Below are 12,319 nucleotides of genomic sequence, written 5' to 3' on the forward strand. Positions count from 1 at the left end.
CCCGGCCAGCCAATCGGAAGGCGGCGCGCGGGAGCGCCGCCGCGGTGTCGGGTGTAGCGGCTCCGAGGCTCTGAGGCGTGGACCCAGTGGGAGTGCGACCAATGGGCTCCGGGCTAGGTGGAGGTGGCTGTTGGCGTCGGAGCCCTCCTGTTCAGTGATCGCATTTAGAGGACCTGGACTTCGACCTTATATGCTTCCCCCTCCCGGGCTGAGGCAAAGTGGGACAGTTGGTGGGGTGAGGCGTAGTAAATGAAGTACTTCCCGGCCAGAGGGCACCTGGGGCCGTGAGGTCTCGGCCGCGTGGAGCTGGAGAGGAGCCGGCCCAGACGAAGAACCCTTACTCGTCAACCCAGCGGGCGGAGCGCAACCCTCAGGTCTGCCCGGTGGCGTGGAAAACGCAGCGGAGCCTAGGCACGGCATCGGGTGGCCCTAGACAGTTAACTCCCGCCAGGCCGTGGGAGGACCTGGAGACGCGGCGGAGCCCTCGGCTGCGTGAGCAGGGGCAGGACCCCAGCCCTTACAGCTTCCTTCTTCCACCCACTTACAGTCCCGGGCTCGGAAGGGACCGTAGGCTCGCAGAGTTCTCAGCTCCGGTTCTGGTCTCTGTTTTCCCGTGCACACCTTAATAAAAGGTGATTCCTAGGCAGTTGGAAACCTGTGGCTGTCCAAGGGGCTGCAGGAAATGGACTGCAGTATAAAATCCAGAAGCAGACCCTTTTCACAGGTAAGACGACACCAACCCAAAGTAACTGATCATGTACATGAGGTCACAGGGTGGAGTTTATATCCCAAGAGCTTGTAACTGTCATCAGCCACAGCCCAGTAAGCCATTGCATAAAATGAGAAACTGTGTATAATTAACTCTAAGTCGTGTGGAAACCAATGATTCCTCATCAAAAACAGGGATGCTATCTTACAAGATTATTACACCGATTAAGTAAAAAAGTAAAGTATTTAGAAGTGTGCCTGACACAACGTTTAACTCAGTAAATGTTCACTGTTGTCATAATTCAGACATAAGGAACCTAGAGGAAATGATCGTGGTAGCTTAAGAGCCTATTTTTAGAAACAAAGGGTACCACAGGTAGAAGCAAAGCAGACTGACTGAATTATTTTTCTGTCAAAATGAAAAAAGTATAAAGGGGAAAATATGAACAGGAGATTTAAAATTCCCCAGCTACTGAAATATAAACAGTGATTATTTCTGGATGACGAGATAGAGGGATTTAAATTTCTTTATGCATTACAGTGTTTTGCAAATTTTGTTCAGTAAATGTTTAACTTTTGTAAATTTATTTAATTCCACATTCTGAATGGTGCAAAAATGGCAAGAATATTTTAAAGGTAAAGCTACTACTGAGGATGGTTAGGTGGGAGAATAAGTTGTAGGATTTTTCTAAAAGGTAATTTGCCAATGTGCTAGGAAAGGTTTTAAAATAGACAGTTCTTTTTGAAAGTTACTTATTTAATTTTTACAATTAAGTACACTTTAACATTGCTTTACAAAATTGAAACCATACAGATACAGAGCATGATTCAGAGTCTCCTCTCCTGCTGTTCCTACCATTCTTCCTACCACTCTTCTGCCTACCACTCTTCTGCCCCACCTGTTCATCTCTGCTGACGAGATCCAAAGTCCTTTCATATGCTTAACACTTAATATTCTGTATAGGTCCATATATGCATTTGTAATTTTTTTTTTTATTCTCTGGGTGTATATAGGAGAGGAACAAAGCACCCTCCTCTCAATGAGCCCAATCATGTGGGTGTGTGCCAAAGCTCAGTATGTTTTTCAAGCCCTGTACGACTAAATCGCTGGCATGTATGACCCAGCTTCCTCTGCACTGTGTTTAACCACTGTGCTACAGAGCTGGCTATGCATTTGTAATTTTTAAAATTAAAATAGTATCTTCTTATATTCTGTAGCTCTTTCTTCAGCTAAAAGTGTTTTTGCATTTTTGTCTTATGTTTTGTTATTTGTAGCTCATTATATTATTTATGGACCATTTGTTTTACTTGCTGCATAGTATTCCAGGGTATGACTAAATTATTATGCTAATGTAAAATATTTCTCTTTGTCTTTCTTATTGGTCTTGATTTTAAATTATGTTTTGTTTTGATTCTGTTCCTAACTAATAAACGTATCTCTAATGTTTCATTATTGAATATGTTGTTTCCTGCAAGGTTTTTGTAGGTAGTCTTCATCAGATTAAAGGTAGTCTTCATCAGAGTAAGAACATTCTTTTTGGCGGCTGGCAGGTGCCGTGGTGGTTAAAGGCACTGGACTCCCACATGGCCGACCTCGGTTCGAGTCCCAGACCTGGTGGCTTGCTTTCTCACTTTCTCTCACTCTCTCTAACTCTATCCCTCTATGGTCAAATAAAAATAAATAAATAAATGTATAAATAAAGATAAATAAAATAATTTTTAAAAAAATAACTCTTCTTTTTTTTAGAGAAAATTTTGCTATAGGGTACATGTGCTTGCCAGAGAGACAGAGAGAGGGACAGAAAGTGAGAAATCATCCCCCAGGGGGATGGCCACACTGCAGTTCCTTCTTCATTCTCCTCTTGGGATTCTGGGCACCCATGCACATGCCAGCGTGAGGTGTTTTTTTTTGTTGTTGTTGTTGTTTTAATTTAAATTTGTTTATTTGCATTCATTCACTGTACATCATTACAGCATACATAATGAGATGTTTTCCATCCAGAGTACACTGTATATTGTCTCAATCAAGCACATTAACAAACATGTTATTGTCAGCAGATAATTTTCCATTTCTTATTTATTGTATGTTTTGCTTTTATTCCCCCATCCTTGATTCCCTATCTCTTACCTTCTGCCATCTCTCACTCTCCTCCCACACTGTCTCTGGTATCTATGTTTGCTTTCTATACTGTTTTCCCCCCCCAGCGTGAGTTTTAAGCCGCCAGGTCCAGGGCTTGAACCAAGGTTGACTATGTGGGAGTCCAGCGACGTAACCATTACACCATCTGCTGGTCCCAGGTGTTTTCTTTTTATTCCTAGTTTGCAAAAGGTTCTCCTCTACCTCCTCTTCACCCATCTTAATCTTTGAAATAGTTTAACTTTTTGAATTGTTTTGTTTTTCTGCATCTGAGATGATAGTTTTCTTCCATTCAACTGTTCCTTATAGATAAACTGTGTTAAACCAAAGTATCAATCCCAGGAGTAAAAACTTTGGTGTTATACTCTTACTCCACTGCTGGGTACCATTTTTAGTATTTTCATCCATACCCAGAAATTATTGACCTTGAGTTTTTTCCTTGCATGTCAAGGTTATACTGATCTCAAAGAGTTGAGTAGCTTTTTTTTTTCCTGCTCTGGAACAGTTTGTGTGTGGTAAAAATTACTCATTCCTTGGAAATTTTGTACAAATTGAGCTTAATGAACTTTGTGGATGTGGTAAATAGGGGTGAAATGGATGGAGGTGTAGAATGCATTCCTGTTAATAATGTTACTGTTTTAATTTCTTTTTGTACTTATTTTACTTGAGTTTTTTTACTTCTTGAGGCTCTTTGATATATTTTCCTAGAAATTGTTCAATTCACATGAGTTTTCAAATCTATTGGTTGAAATTGTTTACATCTTAAAATGTTTAAAAGCCTCTTCAGCAATTTTAGATATAGCTTCCATTTATTATTATGTTATTGACCTTTAATTGAATATTTTTAAGACAATAATTTCATTTTTCTCGTATTCTAAAGAATAAAATTCATTTAAATCTTAAATATTTCTTTGCTTACTGCTTTGACAAAATCCTTTATGTTTTTGTATGTACTATTTCAACTGATCTTCATTTCTAAGTATTTTTTCATTTCTACTTTGATTTCTCTGTAAACCATAAATTATTTGGAAATTTGTTTTTTAAATTTCCAGAAATAATATGGGGTTGGAGGAGTTAACTTGTTCAAATTGTTTTTACTGCATTCAGTCACTGTGAGCTATATAATAGCCTTTGGAATTTCTTGAGAATTTCGTTTGGTCTAGTACACCAATTTTTTTTTTTTTTTTGGAGTGGTTTTTGCTATAGGATGCGTGCGCTCGCCAGACAGACAGAGAGACAGAGAGAGAGAAAGCGAGAAATCACCCCCCAGAGGGGATGGCCACGCCGCAATCCCTTCTCCATTCTCCTCTCGGGATCTTGGGTACGCACACACATGCGCCCAGCGTGAGTTTAAGCCATCGGGTCCAGGACCTGAACCGCAGTTGACTACGTGGGAGTCCAGCAACATAGCCATTACGCTAACTGCTGGTCCCCATAGTACACAATTCTTTTAAGTTTCGTATTTGTTTCCAAAAAGTATTTTCTATTTGGTGCAGTTTTCTATACATTAGATCATGTTAGTTCGTGTTTGTTATTAGGTTGGTATAAAACCAATTACAATTTCAGACTAGGAATTTTAAATAGTTTTAACTAGGCTCAAATACATCTTTATTGATCAAAATAGGAACCATTACAATTAACATATTTCTGCCAATGAGAAATAAGTTTGTTTGTTCCCGTAGTGTAAAAGAAAAAAATACATGATTGGGGATTCAACAAACTCTTGGAAAGCACCTTCTGCTTTCTGCTTCTGCTAGTCGTGGACACATTTTCCCTGCACAGTGTTGTTGAGATGCTTGAACAAGTGGTAGTCAGTTGGCGAGAGGTCAGGTGAATATGGTAGATGAGACAAAACCTTGTAGCTCAGTTGGTTTACCTTTTTTTTTTTTTTTTTTTCAGGTTTTTGCCATATGGCATGTGCACTCTCTAGAGAGAGACCAAGAGAGACAGTGAAAGGGAAAGGGAGAAATCACACCCCTCCACACACGGCTACACCATATTCCCTTCTCCATTCTCCTTATGCACCTGGCATGATTTTCAAGCCACCGGGTGCGTGACTTGAACCACGGTTGGACATTTGGGAGTCCAGCACCTTAACCACTATGTCACCTTCTGGCCCCTTGTTCAACTTTTGAAGCATTAGTTTTATGACATGTGGTCACGCATTGTCACTGAGAATTGGGCTCTTTCTATTGACCGATGCTGGCTGCAGGTGGTGCAGTTTTTAGTGTATCTCATGGATTTGCTGATCATACTTCTCAGGTGTAGTGGTTTTACCCAGATTCAGAAAGCCATAGTGGATCAGACCTCTCCAAACAGTGACCATGACCCTTTTTTTTTTGGTGCAAGTTTGGCTTTGGGAAGTGCTTTGGAGCTTCTTCTTGGTCTGACCACTACGCTGGTCATTGCTGGTTGTCATATAAAATCCACTTTTCATCACACATCACAATCTGATCGAGAAACTTATGATTTGCTATTACATAGAATAACAGATGACACTCTATAAGGGCAGATATTTTTTGATGTTCAGTCATCTCATGAGTCACCTACTTATCAAGCTTTTTCACCTTTCCATCTGTTTCATATTCTAAACGACTGAGTTCTTTGGCCACAAATATTATTCATATGTAGAAATTTATGAATATTAAATCACAGTGAATTTTTCTCTTAAAATTTTTTCTTTGTCTCTTACCAGATTGCATCTTAAACTTTTATTTAATATGAATGTTTTTTTCTGTTCACATGCCATCATTCAGCATTTCTGTAACATTTTGTGTGAATTAGGTAACTCTCTTATTTTAAAATATTAATAGCTAGATTTTCCTTGTAATCCATTCTGAGAGCCTGTCCTTTATTAGGTGAGGTTAATACACTCATCTTTATTGTGACTATTAGTTTATGTATTTGGCCTTATTCTTGTCATCTTATTTACCATGCTTCTTTGTATATGTTATATCTTCTTTTTTCTTTTTAACTTTTTCTTTATTCTTGATTGAGAATGTGCATGCTCATGGGAGAGAGGCGGAGGGAGAGATGAGCACACTCCACAGGGTCTGGTCATGTCATGATCCCTTTCTTCCAGTCCTCCAGCTCTGGGATCTCTGGTACTCTTGCATGTATCCTGAGTGTTTCAGGCCAGCTGGACCTGGAACTCAAACTGTGGTCACCATGTGGTCTCTCGCTTCTCTTGAGCAGCGCATTACCACTGTGCCATGGAACTGGCACTGCTCAGTTTTCTTTTTATAGATTATGTTTACATTTTCAACATTCTTTCTTGAAAGTCTAAATTCAGTTAGTATTGAATACCTCTTTATGAAGAAGAAGTTAGCATACTTCTTTGCTTTTTCTGATTATGGAATATTCCCTTCCACTACCCATGCAAAAAAGGACGTGATATCTCCTGATGATATCTTCTAGCATTTAGTTTCATTTGTTATTAAAATCTACTTTAATATGTATCTGTCATTAGTGTGTTTTACTGATTTGCTCACTGTTGCTTTTCATACCACAATACTTTCTTCTCAGCTTATTTTTCTTCACAGAGTACTACCTTATTGCTTTCAAAGAGTACCTGAGTGGCTCTTTGAGTGTCTGCGAAAGTCTATTTTATTCCACTGTCCATATCAAAAGATAGCCTAGCTGGAAATAGAATTCTAGGTTTATACTTACTTTCCTTTAACATTTTGCATCTTCCCTCCCTGGTAAAAAATGTTATCAGTCTGATACACTTTCCTTTTAGATCATTTAGATTTTCTATGTCTTTGATATGCCAAAGTTTATCAGAGTTTCTCTTTTGGTATATATTAAAAATTTTACCCCACACGGACTCAGTGGGCTTACATGTTTTCCAGTTCTGAGAAAGTCTTGGTCATTATTTCCTTATCTCCATTCTTTCTGTTTTGTCCCTCTACTTGTTTCTTCGCCCTGTTCTTAGGGTATGTTACTCAACTCAGTCTTCCAGCTTATTAACTGGTTCTTCATGTGAGTCTGTTCTGTTGTTCAGTCATCTACTGAATTTTCTTCAACAACTATCTTTACACTCAAGGTATCTAATTGGTTATTTGTCAAAATAGTTTATTTTATGGATGAAGTTTCTTTATTTAGCTCTCTGGTGATATTAACTACAGTAACATTTGTTTTAAAATTATTTTCAAGATGCTTTATTAATTCTCTTCTTGTATGTCAGTCCATCTGTTTGGTAGGATTGTTACATCTTTTTCATGGTGTAGCCTTCTGCAGATGTTTGAGAACTCTCAGTTTTGCACTCATGTCCTCTGAGAGGATTCTTGCTTGTCCTTTTGCTTCTTAATTGTGGTTGCCATTATTTTTGCAGTTTCCCATCTGTTTCTTTTCTCCAGAGAGGCCTCACAGACTTGGGCCATAGAGAGTTTTTCGTTTTCAGGATGACTATATATATATATTTTTTAATTTTTATTTATTCATTCGTTTATTTTAATTTGACCAGAGAGAGACAGAGTGAGAGAGAGAAAAAGTGCGAAAGCAAGCCACCAGGTCCAGGACTTGAACTGTGGTCGGCCACGTGGGCGTGTCCAGCGCCTTAACCACCATGCCACCTGCTGGTCCCAAGGATAACTATATTTTTTAAATCATTTCTAACATGAAAATTGTCAATCCCTTTTGACCTCATTTCTTTCTTTCTGTTTTAGTTTTGCTATAGTGCATGTGCTCTCCCCAGATTTGGGGGATGAGGGATAAGAAGTCACCCTCCATGAGCAATGGCCACCCCACAATCTCTTCTCTGGATTTTGGGTATGCATATATATGCATCCAGTGTGATTTTTAAGCTGCCATTTCTAGAACTTGAACCACACAGTCAATCATGTAGGTTCCAGCACTGGATCTAGTGCCTTAACCTCCATGCCATCTGCTGACCCCATTTCTAATTTTAAATGTATATACATCCTAAGGAAATATTCAGAGATATGTATAAAGTGTATTTATTACAGCATCATATTTATTATACTGTTAGTAAAAGAAAATATTTTAAAAAAATAAAAAGTCTACATGTCTGGTATAGAGGTTTATATTCGTTACTAATTAATAATTTATTAAAATGTAATTATTAAAGTTCTTTAATGTACTTTAATGTATATTGACCAAAGTACATTAAATAACCACTTAATCTTATGATAAAAAAATACATTAATGAGGGACCAGCAGTTAGCGTAATGGCTATGTCGCTGAACTCCCATGTAGTCGACCGTGGTACGAGTCCCAGACCCAGTGACTTAAATTCACACTGGGCTCATGTGCCTGCATGCCCAAGATCCCAAGAGGAGAATGGAGGAGAAGAGATTACAGCATGACCATCCTCCCCGGGAAGTGATTTCTTGCTTTCTGTGTCTCTGTCTTTCTGTCAAGCGCGTGCGTCCTATAGCAAAAACCTCTCCAAAAAACCAAACCAAAACAAAACAAACAAACAAACAAACAAACTATATATATATATATATTAATGAAGGGGGAAGTTCATGAAAGATTACGCACACTAAAGTCAAAATCTCATTTTAAAATTAGGTGCTGGGCCAGCTCTATAGCCTAGTGGTTAACAGGGCTAGATTCCACATGGAAGACCACTGTTCAAATCCCAGCCCTAGCAATTTGAAAAGCATGCTGGGTACATGTGTGTACATTTCTAGAAATCCCAACAAGTTGGAAGAAAAGGGACTGTGCCATGACCTTGCCCCATTGAAGGGTGCTCTCTCTGTCTCTCATTGTCTTCCTCTCTCTATCTGGCTAGTGCCTATACCCTTTGGCAATTTCTCAAAAAAGTTTTTAATTATTATTTTTTTAAAAACAGTACGCTGTGGGCCACATTCTATGTGACTGACCAATTGGTTTGAATTCCAACTACAGTGGCTTGAAAAACACATTAGGTACCTATTCCTGGTGGAAAGGAAAAATGGAGAAAGAAAGATCACAGCATTACTTTTTTAAAAAATTATTTAATTTTATTTATCATTATTATTTTTAAATTTGCTTTAGGGCATGTATGCTCACCAGAGAAAGAGACAGAGAGAGAGCGATACACACACAACACACAGAGGAGAAAGTGAGAAAGCAAGTTGCCAGGTCCAGGACTTGAACTGTGGTCAGACATTTGGGAGTCCAGCACATTAACTACCATGCCACTTGTTGGTCCCCGCAGCATTACTTTTGAGGTATGCTTTCTCTGTTTAGTGTACATGCCCACTGACATTTAAAATATCTATATATATTGAAAGAATAATAATAATTGCTAAAATTTACTGAATTCTTCATATGTATGAGGCACTAACCTAATTCTTCATCTGTATGAGGCACTAGTATTATGAAACATGTTAATTAACATACATGTTAAGTATGGATGTGTAATAATTCATAATATTATTATTCATTATAGAGCTGTTGTTATAATGATATCTTTTTTTCTTACATATTTTGTCCTTAACCAATGCATACCATTCTTTATTGTCTTCTTTACAGAATGTTTCATGCATTTGTGGACCAAAAGATGGAGTTGGTTTTTATTTTTAAAAAGTTATTGTCAGTGATCTGATATGACTAACTATTCACTTGGCGAAGATGCATGGACTTAATGGACTTGTCTTTTGGTTGGACTAATGGTTATTTCTGAAAGTTTCTTCAACTACAGTTTCTATTTGAAAATTCAAGTCTCAAAGAATATCAGATCAAAATGGTATAATAATATATTTTAACTGAGGACTGCAAATTTCATAGAAACCACATTTGGATTCCACTAATATTCTACAATCAAAGTGATACAGATCATTCAGTCCTTTGATAAATCAAATTTGAAAAATCTTATATTTATAAACGGCACCAAAAGATGGGAGAAAAAAATGGTAGGTTAAAAAATACTTTGTTATATTGTGTGTTTAAAGTATATAGATGACTTATGCTTTACTGTGAAATTTTTGAACTTTTTTTAAAAGTGACTTATAAATTAGAAAGAATTAAGGGTTTATTCTGAAGTAGCCATCAACTTTTATTGTTTAATTTTTTTTACTTAATTTTACTTATTATTTATTTTCTAATTTGATCAGAGAGAAAGAGAGAGAGAGAAAGGGAAAGTGAGAAAGCAAGCCAGTGGGTCTAGGACTCGAATTGCCGTCAGTCATTCATGTGGGAGTCCAGCACCTTTACCACCACGCCACCTGCAAGCTCCAGTTTTGATTGTTTCTATAATTAATTGCATACATGTAATCCTAAATCAGTACTTTAATATATATTTTTAAAATAGACTTTATTGGGAACCAGCAGTTAGCGTAATGGCTATGTCGTTGGACTCCCACGTAGTCGACCGCGGTTCACGTCCCGGACCCGGTGGCTTAGAACTCACGCCGGGCGCATGTGCGTGCGTGCCCAGGATCCCGAGGGGAGAATGGAGGAGAAGGGATTGTGGCGTGACCATCCCCCCTGGGGGGTGATTTCTCGCTTTCTGTCTCTATGTCTCTCTCTGTCTGTCTGGCGAGTGCACGCGCCCTATAGCGAAAATCTCTCCAAAAAAAAAAAAATAGACTTTATTTTATCGAAAATGTTATCTTTACAGAAAAATTCAGACGATACTATGGAATGTTTCCATGTCACTAGCTCTCAGTATCACCCATGATTAACACATTTGAAAGGTACATTTGTTACAATTAAGGAACCAATATTAATACATTTTTATTAACTAAAGTTCATAGTTCATTCAGTTTTCCTTAGTTTTCACCTGATCCCTTTTTTTCCATCCAGAATACCACATTAATTTTACTTACCATGTCTCCTTAACAATCCTCTTAGCTGTAATAGTTACTCAGACTTTTGTTACTTTCAATTTTGTGGGGGTTTGTATCTAAGTATTTTGTGGGATGCTCCTCTATTGGAATTATTGTCTTTTTTTCCTCATAATTAGACTGAAGTTAGGAGTTTTGAAGAATAGTATTACAGAGATAAAGTAACGTTTTCATCACATCATAACAAGAGTACATCCTATCAACATGATTTCTCGCTGTTAATACTGAGCTTGATCACCTGGCTGTGTTATCAGGTCTGTCCACTATAAAGTTACTCATGTTTTTCTACCATTTCCCCAAGTTACTGTTTGGAAATAAATCACTAAGTGCAGCCCACACTTATTGATTGGAGATTCATGCACCCCTCCTTGATAGTGGATTATCTACATTAATTATTTGGACTTAATGCAAGGGGGATTTGTTTCTTCTTCCCTATTTATTTATTTATAGTATTTATTGACTGGTAATTTTTGCTGTAGAGCCTGTGCAATCACCTAACAGAGAGGGGAAAAGTGAAAAAGCACCCCCTGCAAGGGGATGGCCACGCTGAAATCCCTTCTCCATTCTCTTCTAAAGATTTTGGGAGCACTTGCACATGTGCCTGGTATGTTTTTCAAGCCACTGGGTCCAGGACTCGAATTACGCAGTAGACTATGTGAGATCAAGCCCTCGTAACTACCAAGCCACTAGCTGGCTCCTTTCTCCATTTGTGTATTTAATTAATCATTTATTTATATCATTATGCTCACGGATGCTTATTTTATAATCTGAGTTATAATCTAGTACTACTTTATTTACTTAGACAAATTTTGTGATGGCTTTGTCAGTTTTTATGACTTCCGAAAAAAATTTTTGTAGAGAATATGTGTACTCACCAACAAGAGACAAAGTGAGAAAGCACCCCCTCAGCCCTGTAACACTCCCCCCCTCCCCCATTAGGGAGGATGGTCACACTGTAATCTCTTATTTTTCTTTTGGGATTTGGGGCCATACATGCATACACTCCTGGTGCATTTTTTAAGCTGCCACTTCTGGGACTCAAACCATGTGGTCAGCCATGTGGCTGGCTTAACCACCATACTTCTGACTGGTGGTTGCTCTGATTATCCCAGTTTTGGCCATTAGAATAGTTCATTTGGCTCTTATCCCTTTGACACACCCCCATTAGTGTAGATGTGTTTCTTATTTTCTGGCACTAGAAGATACACCCAGCTCATCTTGTGTATTTCTTACCCCAACCCTAAATAAACTCAGCCATCTTTTAAATATGCTCTGGTTCCTTTTTCATATGTGTGTGTGTGTGTGTGTGTGTGTATGTATATATATATATATATATAGAGAGAGAGAGAGAGAGTTTTTTTTTATAGGGCACGTGCTCTCGCCAGAGAGACAGAGACAGATAAAAAGTGAGAAATCATCCCCTGAGGGGATGGCCACACTGCATTCCCTTCTCAGGACTTTGGGCATTCACACACACACACACACACACATACACACCCAGTATTAGTTTAAAGCTACTGAATCCAGGACTTGAACCATGATCCACTATTTGGGAGACCAGTAACATAACTATTACTCTATCCGTTGGTCCCAAGCTCTGGTTCCATTTATTGGAGAATAAAGGAAACCAAGATCAGGGTAGTAGGTCTCAACTGACTTAGCCAGGAAATAAACATGT

General features: G+C 38.3%; 1 protein-coding gene across 1 annotated transcript in view; it reads left to right on the forward strand.

Moving 5' to 3' along the window:
* SETDB2 (SET domain bifurcated histone lysine methyltransferase 2) overlaps positions 1-12,319 on the forward strand; it is a gene marked incomplete in the record, with an annotated part of 59,317 nt that overhangs the window by 1,407 nt on the left and 45,591 nt on the right. Inside the window, 2 exon segments of the mRNA XM_006140510.3 lie at positions 10-724; positions 9,329-9,708. Of these exon segments, the coding sequence (XP_006140572.1) occupies positions 9,693-9,708 (16 nt within the window).

The sequence above is a fragment of the Tupaia chinensis genome, unplaced genomic scaffold (genome assembly GCF_000334495.1).
Source record: "Tupaia chinensis unplaced genomic scaffold, TupChi_1.0 Scaffold000037_20, whole genome shotgun sequence".
Taxonomy (NCBI): domain Eukaryota; kingdom Metazoa; phylum Chordata; class Mammalia; order Scandentia; family Tupaiidae; genus Tupaia; species Tupaia belangeri.